Source organism: Euprymna scolopes, chromosome 7, assembly GCF_053919585.1.
Source record: "Euprymna scolopes isolate OS-2025 chromosome 7, ASM5391958v1, whole genome shotgun sequence".
Classification (NCBI taxonomy): domain Eukaryota; kingdom Metazoa; phylum Mollusca; class Cephalopoda; order Sepiida; family Sepiolidae; genus Euprymna; species Euprymna scolopes.
The window spans coordinates 135,001,135-135,013,956 of NC_136488.1; the positions used below are offsets into that span (position 1 = coordinate 135,001,135).

General features: G+C 29.3%; 1 protein-coding gene across 1 annotated transcript; it reads right to left on the reverse strand.

The window, feature by feature from the left end:
* Positions 1-205: 205 nt before the first annotated feature.
* LOC145279977 (dynein light chain Tctex-type 5-like) lies at positions 206-12,481 on the reverse strand. Its single transcript, XM_080131568.1, has 2 exons — positions 12,196-12,481; positions 206-799 (listed from the first exon to the last, which is right to left on the reverse strand). The coding sequence occupies exon 2, from the start codon at positions 783-785 to the stop codon at positions 339-341; it is 447 nt and encodes a 148-aa protein (XP_079987694.1). The 5' UTR covers positions 786-799; positions 12,196-12,481; the 3' UTR covers positions 206-338.
* Positions 12,482-12,822: the final 341 nt, after the last annotated feature.

Sequence of the window (12,822 nt, forward strand, 5' to 3'; positions counted from 1 at the left end):
CCAGTCGGGCAATGGTTTGAGTATTAGTCTTAATTTATTTATTAGAATGTAATAACAAAAATGACAACATAAAAAATGGAATAAAGCATTATAAAACTAGGGAATATCACCACAGTATTAATGATATTTAGCTCATAGCTTGAAAGAAAAAGAGAGAAAATAGAGACAGACAGACAAAGAGAAAAAGCAAATAGAAGAACTAATTTTGGATTTTTATTTTCTTTAATCTAACTGGCTTTGCAAATTCACTTTTTTTCTTGTTTCAAATTAAACCAAAGCTTAGCGGGTGACCAAATGGGTCACATGTTTTCCTGCCTAAATTATATTGTGCTTTCGTTTTATTCTTGATACATTATATAAACCGTAGCCACAACATATACGGAAGCATTCTGATATATTTCTTCTAGAAAATGATCAAACCGTGTATCCCATAGGCATCGACTGCCCGTGTTAATCCCTGTCCCATTTACTTGACCAATGGCAACAAATGTCACAAGTTTGAAGCGATTCGGAGTTTGTAATTTGATCCTTTGGTTGATCGTTTCGGCGAGGTTCGTCGCCATGCTGCTACATATGACAGCATCGTAACGTAGATCTAAGATGGTTTCGCTGAGGATCTGCTGGACCAAATCTTGGATGCATCGAAGTTTCAGATTTCGGTCTGGTTTCATCTTGTAAGTGTTTTCATATGAAATTTTTTCAGAGAGTTGTTCGCTTACGCTCTTCCCAACAGGCGCAACAACCATTGCTGATGAGCTCGTAGGTTTATCTGCATTGCAAGTCATTAGGAATTTTTTTTCTGAAAATAAAAGAAGTTGGTATTAAAGAAAGTAAAAAAGGAAACAAGGTCAAACACAAATAAAGATGAGTCTCATGAGAAAATTTAATGAAAAATACAAATAATTTTTTTTTATTAAACCCATTACTTAGTAATATCTCTCTCTCTCTCTCTCTCTCTCTCTCTCTCTCTCTCTCTCTCTCTCTCTCTCTCTCTCTCTCTCTCCATATATATAAGACCAGTGCCCGCATTAAGCTGGTCTGCAGTTTAATTTGTTGCTGGCTATCTTGCTCTTGCTTGTTGCTGGATCTCAACATTTTGAACCGAGAGAGAGACTTAGCTGCCGTACAAAGCTAAGACTCTGTAACATCATATTTGTATAGATACTCCCTCAGACATTTGCCCTCATGGATTTTAAATGTCTGAGGGAGTGGCACTCGTCTGACAAGACGTTGCAATCATCATATGTATGTGTGTATGCATATATGTATATACATGTGTATGTGTCTATGAGTTTTATCGAAAAATACTATTATAATATTGTACTTAAACCAAATTTATATTTATAATTTTACTCTATTTTATTTCTATCTTTAACCCATATTAATTTTCTTATCAAGTTAAATCCATACCTTTATTTTAATTTTTTCCAGATACATATGCCTTACTTTTAATGCTAGGTTTATTTATGGTGTCTTTTACATATAATTAAAAACCTTTCCCAATATTTGCTGATGAGGAAACTTTGTTTGTTAAAAACACTATATGTAAAAATTATTGTCCGTAACTTGATGTCTACCACAATAAAAACACTGTTTTCCGAAACGATCGTACAAATTATTGATTTTGTTGTTGTTCCTTCTTATGAAACGGATTTTTAATTTAATTATAATTTGATTTTTAAATTATCAATCACATTACTAAATATTATATATATTATATATATATTATACATATATATTATACATGTATATATATTATATATATATATATATATATATATATTATACATGTATATATATTATACATGTATATATATTATACATGCATATATATTATATATTATACATATATATATTATACATATATATATATTATACATATATATATATGATTTCTAAATTATCAATCACATTACTAAATATTAAATTAGCTCTAGATGTTTACCTATCGAGCTTATTATATATCTAAATTACAACGAGCACTTTTTCTTTCCTGTATTTTAATTAAACTAGTAATTTTACTTTTACATTAAAATACACTCTGCTCTTTAGACTATTGTTCTAATCTCCTTTAATATATATAATATATATAATATATATATGTATAATATATATGTGTAATATATATATGTATAATATATATATATATGTATAATATGTATATATGTAATATATATGTGTGTATAATATATATATGTATAATATATAAGATATATATGTATATAATATAATATATATATATAATATATACATGTATAATATATATAATATATACATGTATAATATATATAATATATACATGTATAATATATATAATATATACATGTATAATATATATAATATATATATATGTATAATATATATGTATATATTATATATATAATATATATATGTATAATATATATATAATATATATAATATATATATAATATATATAATATATATATAATATATAGATATATAATATGTATATATTATATATAGATATAAAATATATATAATATATATTATATAATATATATACAATATATACAATATATATTATATGATATATATATAATCTATATATATAATATATATACAATATATATTATATAATATATATATATAATATATATTATATAATATATATATATAATATATATATAATATATGTATAATATATATATAATATATGTATAATATACATATAATATATATATAATATATAATATATATATATAATATAGATATATGTATATATATGTATATATGATATATATCTAATATATATATAATATATATGATATACATATATGTATAATATATATATGAGAAGCGACGGATTTTACGAAGGTTAGCTGCGTTTTAAAGTTGGACCTTTCAGACGACAAATATCGAAAAATTTGCTAAAAAATTTAATATCTTCACCTTCAACTAGGCACTTTCTACAGGGGGGGGAGACTTTTTTAACCGATATTATTGAAAGTTATCCTCTCCTTTAGATTGTCTAACCTTAATTTTAAACAATGTCGCTTCCGGTTTGGCGGTGGTCGTAACAGCATAAACGTTAGGTTTTACCCCGTTCTTTTTCTCCTTTGCGGTACAGGTTCGAGCCTGCCTTCCTACTACCACTTTTTTTTATTGCTCAACATACACATCCAAACACCCGGGCAACGCCGGGCTAAAATGCTAATAATATATACATATGTTATATATATAATATATATATTAATTATATATATAATATATATAATATATAAATATATATAAATATATATATAATATATATTAATTATATATATATAATATATAAATATATATAATATATATATATTAATTATATATATATATATAATATATATATATAAATATATATAATATATACAATATATATATAATATATATATTAATTGTATAGATAATATATGTAATGTAGATATAAATATATATATCTAATATATCTAATATATATATATAATATATAATATATATAATATATAATATATATGTATAATATATATATAATATATATTTAATATATATAATATTTATAATATATCTAATATATTTATAATATATATATAATATATATATATAATATATTTATAATATATATAATACATATATAATGTATGTATATAATATATATAATGTATATAATATATACAATGTATATAATATATATATAATATAATGTATATAATATATTTAATATATATAATATTTATATAATATATACAATATATATATAATATTTATAATACATAATATATATATATAATGTATATAATATATATACAATATATATAATATATATAATACATATAAAATATATATGTAACATATAATATATATATAATATATATAATATATAATATATATATGTAATATATATAACGTATATATATATAATATATATAATATATACATAGTATATATAAATAATATATTATTATATGTATATAATATATATATTTTTATAATATATATATATTTATAGGTGATATATATAATATACAATATATATATTTATATAATATGTATATATAATATATACATAGTATACATATATTTATATAATATATATATATAATATATGCAATGTATATATAATATATGTATATATATTTATATAGTATATATATAATATATATAATATATATATATTTTATATATAATATATGCATATATATTTATGTAATATATATATATAATATATATAATATATGTATATATATATTTTTTTAATATATACATATAATATATATATTTATATAATATATATATATATTTATATAATATATATATAATATATATAATATATATAATGCATATATACATAATAGATATATATAATATATATATTATATAGAAATATATATTATATAGAAATATATATATATTATATAGAAATATATAGATATATATATATTATATATGAATATATATATATTATATATGAATATATATATTATATATATAAATATATATATTATATATTTTATATATTATATATATATTATATATAATATATATATATTATATTATTTATATATTATATATATTATGTATATATTATATATATTATGTATATATATATATATATATATATATATATATATATATTATGCATATATTTTATATATATATATATTTCATATGTATATATATATATATGTATTTTATCATATATTTTATATATATATATTTTATATATATATATATATATATATATATATATATATATATATATATATATATATATATATATATATATATATATTTTACTAGCAAATGTATCCGTCGTTGACTGGGTTCAAAAACAGCCTGCAGAATATGGACTCTGATTTATGAAAGTATGATACGTTATAAAAAGGAAGGGTTATAAATTTGCGTTGAATTTGGGGGTATCAAAACCAAGGAAAATACCCCCCTAATTTATGTTTGTAATTTGAAATGTCGCTGATGCTACTAAACGCGTAAGTTTTTTAAAATGAATTAAAAATAAATAAAAAATATACAAAATACTGTTCAAATCCACTAAATATATATCACCCTATGTCACGGTAACATATATATAGAGAGTTCCTAACAGTATTTTGTAGATTTTTTTTATTTTTAACTAATTTTCCCAAAATTACCGTGTTAGCAGAGAGTTCAGCGCCATTTTAAATTTTCCAATACATCGGTAAACACTGTATGTTTTTCCAGCTGAATAAACATGTTACATTAAATAAAAACACCAAAAAATTATCCAGTTAGGTAGAAAGTAACTTATCTTGCCTTTGATAACAATTATTTGTTATATGTTTGTTTTTTGACAACTTTTTCGAATCCGTGTTTAGTAATACAAACCTTTTTTTGCATTTAAAGGAAACAGGTAGTGAATTCCAAGTTCGATGGAAAGATTTTCGAGTTCGACAGAAAGATTCCCCAGCTCGGCAATCTAAATCTAAAGAAGTTCGCAGGTTACATTGACGCTGAGAACTGTAATCCAAATAATCCAGATAATCCAAATAATCCAATCGGAAAGATTGTTGAACCCCAAATGATTTTGTGCTGTTTTTCTTGCTTATTTCGATTTACGATCCCCTTATAAAAAAGAAAATGACGTCTATAATGAGAAAAATGGAAAAAGGAAACTAATTACTGTTTGCGTGTCATCTGCGCAACGAAATTCCAGGGAAACCATCATCTGTATAATCTGCATGGATCAAAGATTAGATCTCCGTCGTACTATAATAGTAGTAATTGTTTTCATTGAGAAAATGAATTTTATTCATTCATTCCACGTAGCGGATAGTTTTTTTTGTTTTTTTTTGGTGGGGGGGGGGGGTGTCACATCACTCCAAACATGGCTCCTTGCCATTCAAATCTGTAGCAGCCGCTCCAAAAAGCAGAAGCTACATCTCACAACTTCGAGATTTGAAACTCATTTTCTCCTGGCTTGTCCAATCAGAAGTCAGCTCTCTATCACGTGACAGCGTATATATATAAAAGGCGAAACCTGAAACCATTAACTCTCTTTGATCCTGACCCTGCCTGGGAGAGTACAACGAGCTAGCTATATCTCTCTTCAAGCTCCTACTTGCTTCTAAGTGCCGTACCCAAACGAACATTCTATCTTCACACAAGAATACATGGGACACTTTTCTCTCTATCAACGAACTCTTCTCGACTATAACACAGGCGAGTATGAACACTGAACTCTCTTACTCATACGTGTCTGTCTTGTACTCTTCTAATAAAGCTAGTAGCGACGGTAACAAATGAAGTTTATTAATATAGAATGAAACTTCCATTTCTATAAATTTCGCTTGTATTATAAATGCAAGGGCTACTTTTAATTAGGGATCATGGAGCTTAACATTTAAATGTTTGCATACTATTACATTAAAGGAAACAGGTACAGAATTCCAAAGTCTAGCAGTTCAAGAGAAAAAAAAACTATTAGAGTAGAAAGCTTTGGTGACCTTTACAGTGAAGGGGTGGGATTTTGCAGCTTGTTGTATTGGTCGGGGGTATTTACATTGAGTTAGCATTCGTCTGTCCTAATTTTTTTTTTTAATGAAATGTTCTTGTTTATATGGTAAGAAAATATTTATTTCATAACAGAAATTATTTTGTTTAAATATAAGGTTGACAAAATCTTTTTCCAAAACCCAAAACAAAACTATTTTTTAAAAAAATAGTAGAAACTGCAACAAAAGCAAAAGAAAAATAGAGAAATACCACATTGAATAGTCGTGAAGGGTAAAGGAAGATGGAAAAAACTGAGGAGAGAAAGCACTAACAAGACCTCCACTGAATGAATGCGAAGAGAACTAGGAGCTTGGGGAGGGTTATTGCCACTCAAGTTCCAATGAAGACCAATGGTCATTGCCAGCGAAAAAAATCAATGGTAAACAACTGTTGTGATAATGCTAATTCATTTACAAATGCTATTGAAAGAGGTGGAGATTATTGGAAACCTGGGAAGACTTGTTGTCACTCAGATTTCAGGGAACACCACCGGTTGTTCTCAAAGAGAAATCTTTGATGATGGCCTATGTGAAAATTCCTAGTGAGTAATAATAATAATAGTAATAATATTAATAATAATGATAGTAATAATAATAGTAATATTAATAATAATATTAATAATAATAGTAATAATAGGTATCTTTCAAGGAGATTTCCTATCATTGTACTGTTCATCATAGTCAAGATGCTCCTTAACAATATAGTAAGGAAATGCCAAGCCAGATCCAAGTTTACTAATACAGATGAAAGAATGAACTACCTAATGTATATGGGCGAAACTTTTGACAAGAAACAAAAAGAAACTAGAGATTCTATTAAACGCAACCAGAATTTTCAGCCAAGATATTCAAATGCAATTCAACATGGAAAAATGTGCACTGCTAGTTATAAGAAGAATTGGAGGTAACGGAATGCATGGAACTACCCAACCAATCACAGTTGAGGACATTAGGCGAATATGGCATCTACAAATATTTGGAAGTTCTGGAAGCAGACATTATTAAATCAATAAAAATGGAAAAAAAAAAAATTGGAAAAGATGAGGTGCCTTCAATAAGTTTCCAGACATTTTCATACAGATATTTAAAATTGTCGTAGACTCTTGAAAATTCAGTATGTTATTACTATACATATTATAAGATGATTGATCAAGTTTTATGATTTCAGTTTCAAATGAACAGCTACAGCAGAAATCGGAATACACCTTACTAAAGTCTGATTATCCCAGCTGATAAATTTCCAAAATGCAATCTGGATGTGAGGACACTTTAGAAGAACGATGTACAATTAAATTGACACTTGGAAAAAATGCCACAGAAACGTATGGAATGCTTCAGACTTCTTTTGGACCATCTTGCACGAATCAAGCATCAGTTTTTGAATGGCATAAGAGATTCAAGGAAGGCAGGGAGTCTTGAGAGATAATGAGAGGTGGTGGAAGAGTAAGGAAGTCAGAACACCAGAGTTTATTGGCCAAATAAAGAATATCATGGATAAGGACCGTCGTGTGTCTATAGATACAATAAGTGCTCAATTTTATGTGAGTGTGGGAACTGTGCACACAATTATTGACGAGAAACTGAAGATGTAGAAGATTTGCACCAAATTTGTCCCAAGGATGCGCCATCCTTGTCACAGACTATTTGACGATCTTGGTCAAATCAAGACAGTTCCTCACCCTCCCTATAGTCCAGACCTTGCTCCCTGTGACTTTTGATTATTCCCTAAGCTCAAGGAAAACCTTAGAGGCTGTCGTTATGAGACAACTGAGGAGACAAAAGAGGCTGTGACATGAGTCATTGACACGCTCACACAAGAGAACTTCCATGGGGCCTTCCAGAAGTTGTTTGCACGGTACAAGAGCATTGTGGCCAGAGGAGATTACTTCAAGGGCGACTAGAGTTTCATCAATAAAAGTGTGTATATGAAAAAAGTTTGGAAACTTATTGAAGGCCCCTTGTTAAGGTTTGAGACATTGTGTTGAACAAAGATGGCGGCGTAGTTCAGATCAGTAACCAAGATGGCGGCGTAGTTCAAATCAGTAACCAAAATGGCGGCCAAGAATTAAATGCGGTCCGTGACGTAGTAAACGGCAAACTGATTGAATCCAAAATTCGACAATTTTTATAATAATTTTGGGACGTTTTCATTGATTGTTTAGCACAGCCGTTGGTTACAAAAATGATTGGCGAATCCATTCGTCTCATACCCCCATTACAAGTCAAAAACATTTTATACACCTTGTACCTCAAAAGAGGAAGAAAACTCCTGGGAACTAAATTCTATAGAAGGAACCTGATAAGAAGTATAAACACATGGGCAGTGTTACTAGTGAGATATTCTGAACTGTTTATAGGTTGGACTATAGAAGAACTGAAGCATCTTGACCAGAAGACTAGGAAACTCATGACCATGTATAATGCACTATACCCAAATGATGATGCTGATCGAATCTATGTAAAAAGGAAAGACGGAGAAAAAGAATTGGCATGTATAGAAGACTATGTGAATGACACAAAAAAAGAATTAGAAAAATACATACTGAAGAACACAGGAAATATAATCAGATTACTGCAAAAACATGTAATATGTGCATATATTATATAATACACTTGGGTGTGTAGGGGGCATAATCTATACATTTTAGTTTTCCTGGTAGTTTAAAATCAATAAATATTTATTATTTTATCATTAATACCAGCAATGGAAAACGAAGTTTTAAACAAAAACAAACAAAAACAATTAAAAGAATCGTTTTTGGCATCGGAAAATAAGCACATTTTTTTCCGATTATGATACCGATTCCAATACCCAAAAAAGTTTTGATTTTTCCGATTCCCGATTCCAATTTCAGTTAACCGTCCCAAAACCATTGTTAAAAAAAACAAAAAAAACAAAAAAACTTTAGAACGTAATAGAGATTTTGAAAGAATTGGATTCGAATCGGAATCAGAAATTTAGACAAGAATCAGTAATTGTATTGGAATCGGAGGAAATATTAAAATTGTCCCATCACTAGTAAATAAATCTTGTTTTTTTTTTGTACAAAAAGCATGGTTTAATGTAATAAAGCATTTGTTTTCAAAATGGCGACTTTGTAGCATAAAGAAAACAGGATTCACACTATTTACTTATATGACTGTTAGTCTCACTGTTGTTATACTCACAACCACAATAAGGATAACAGTCTGGAATCATCATTACAAATTTTGTACTCGTAAGTTTGTGTAGCGCTTTGGTTTAAGCAGATTATCAGGATAGCGGTTCATCATATAAACAGCTGGAGTCATGTTGTGTAGATGACACATAACAGTAGTTTGTTTTTTCTTCTTTTCTTTTTTTTTGTGTTTTTCTCTTCTTATGTAAATTGACTAATAGTAACGGTTGTAAATAATAAAAATAATCCAAAATTACTATTGTGTTTCTATAGGTCAACGATTTTACACACTTTATATATATATATACTAGTGTAGCAGAAACAAATGGGACTTTTTTCTTGCTCAAATCAATGCCTCTCCCCTGTGCTATTCGGCCACATCTTGACCAGTCAGGGGTATGGCGCATGGATACTTCCATCCCCAAAGGAGATCGGCCAGCATCCGGTTTGAAGGAGAACAACTCATTCTTACACAGAGAGACACCAAACAGAACGGACCTCCTTTTCTTCTATCTCTCTCTCTCTCTCTCTCTCCCTCTCTCTACCTCGGTGTTATCTCTACGGTATCGACGATTCCACTGGAATAACTACCACGATAATACCAGGTGCCGGAGTCCAGCTTTCTACAAGGAAAATACCACATTCTCCTCAATAAACCTTTTCTGTGACCTTTAATGAAGTTGTTGTGTTTGTCATTTCAGAAGCTTGTATCGAATTATTTATTTTATTAGGGTGTGCCCTAAAAGCATTACAAACCCTAGACTAGTCTACCCGTTGGCCCTTAAAAGGTAAGATGAAAAATGTTCAAAATAAAAAGTGATTTTGAGATTATATTGTCTTTTATTGTCTTGAGAAAACATTTTTTTAAGTGATGAGTGAAAAAAATAAAACTCAGGAAGCCTCCAGAGCACTACTGCAATCTAGGCGGAGGAACTGCTGCAAATAGTAAACGGCTTGAGGGCGGAGGAGCTAAACCTAAACGTAGATTCCATGAACAAAGCTTCTTTCTTAGAACGGCACGCCTGCGGAATTGTTTCCGTTTTCCTGCTTTCCGGCAGACTACAATATGGTTGTCTTCAAGTCTAACGTAAACAAGTTCTTGATGAGCCGTTCTATATAAGTTAAGAAATTTACTGAATTGATTACTATATTGTCCGATTTCTACTGTACACTCTTTAACCCTTATCCTCGAGTGGCCTCTTGGCCTTGATAATGTGTTGATGCCTATGCAAAAAAAAAAAAAGTCACACAATCCGACCAACCATCTCTATAACTTAAACTTGCCAACAATTAAAAAATAGTTTTATACTTAATTTGACGAAATTCCCACTACTTATGTTTACTACGCTATAATCACATTGACTAATGTATACTCATTAACTCTTATCCTCGAGTGGCCTCTGGGCCTTGATAAGTGGTGACTCCTGTGTAAACAAAAAAAAAAAAAGCAGCCAGGTATAGGGGAGTAAACCTACCAAATCAGGAGTGGAGCCCCGAAGGCGGATCAGCGTGCTGTTCTAACTGACCCCGGCAACTCCTGGAACCAAACTGGTGCCAAACGTACTGCTCTGCTTTTCTTTGGAACACACTCGCAAGGTCGAGAGGGGGATTCTTGAGTACTGGGCAGATTAGGACCGCCATACACTTTGCCCAGGCTCGAGCCCTGGAGAGGTCATTTCATACCACTTAACATGACAACTTTTACGCGCGATTCTCCATTGTCTATGGAGACGGAAGGATGCCAACAATCCATCTTATTGGCCTGTTTTGATATGAAGAAAAATGTCACCAAGTTTTGATTTAATGGACAACCTTTTTCTCTACAATTTAAATCAAATTTATTCAAACAGTTTCATCAATACAAATGTGATGGAAAGAGTTATGAATACAGAAATACACAATAGGTTGAGTCCGCCGACGTATATTATAGAAACGAAATTGAGTCGGTGAGTTTCATCTCGTTTAGCAAGGCCATTGCTAGAGACGAGGAGAGAGATATAACGTCTTGTCACATTGACATCTTAAATCTGAACAGTATAGGGAGACGTGTGCAGAACAGGAGACTTCCATGGTATGGCCACCTTGAAAGAATGGATAAGTATATGTAAAACAGTTCAGATAGCAGGTTACGCTCACAGGGGAAGGCCAAGCAAAACACGGGAGGAAGTGATAAAAAATGGACGTGAGAGTAAAAAGAATAAATAAAGCACTTCGTGGGAAGTGACGCTCTTATGCGAACAGTGATTTTTTTTTTTTTTTTAATCACGCAACGTATGTATCCTTCCGCGAGTGAGGAGATTCACGTGTGTTCTTACCGAACCGCGTACTAATCACTCCGCGAGTGAGAACATGCAAAAAAGGCGAAAGAAAATAGATCGTGATTATCAAACAACTACAGACTTGAAGCATAAACACTTTTATCGAAAAAAGACCAGACTCGGTATTAAATAAAACTAAAAGGGTTGATATGCCATAAAACAAAGCAACGAATATTCTAACATTGATACAAAGTGAAAATATAGTTTTATATATACCTTTTCAAAATTTCTTTTTCGAGGTCGAAAGTTAGTTGTGGTATGTCTTTGCCGTTCAATTCAATAAAGCACTTGGCCGTTCGATCGGTTGCTTGTTTTTTTTTTTTTTTTGGGGGGGGGGTGCTTTTTTTGTTTGTTTTTTTGTTTTTGCGTATGTGTGTGTGTATTTTTCTTTTTTTTTTTTTTTTTAACGTGTGTTTTTCTGTTCAGTCCGAAATAGATGAAAGTGACTGGGAAAAGACCGTCGAACAATGCTTACGTCAAATCGATTTTCTAAAAAAAAAAAAAAAAAAAAAGCTGACAAGTGCAATTAGGATCAAATCGGCAATTATCGAAAAAGGGATGCAGAAACAACAATGATTGTAGCGATAGATTTGCAAGGTAAGAACAACACAAGATGACAGATTAACACAGTGACTTCATTTTCCATATCTTCTTCGTTAGTCAATCATCCAGTCTAAAAAAAAACAAAAAAAAAAGAAAAAAAAACTGGAATTGGAAAAGTAGTTAAGTGGGTTAAAGTTTGAGATTAATTTGTAGATCATGGAGATGAGTGTTGTGCTACAAGACTACTTTTTTTTTTTTTGTTGTTTTTTTTTTAATGTAGGGGGGTATTTAGTTCTCTCC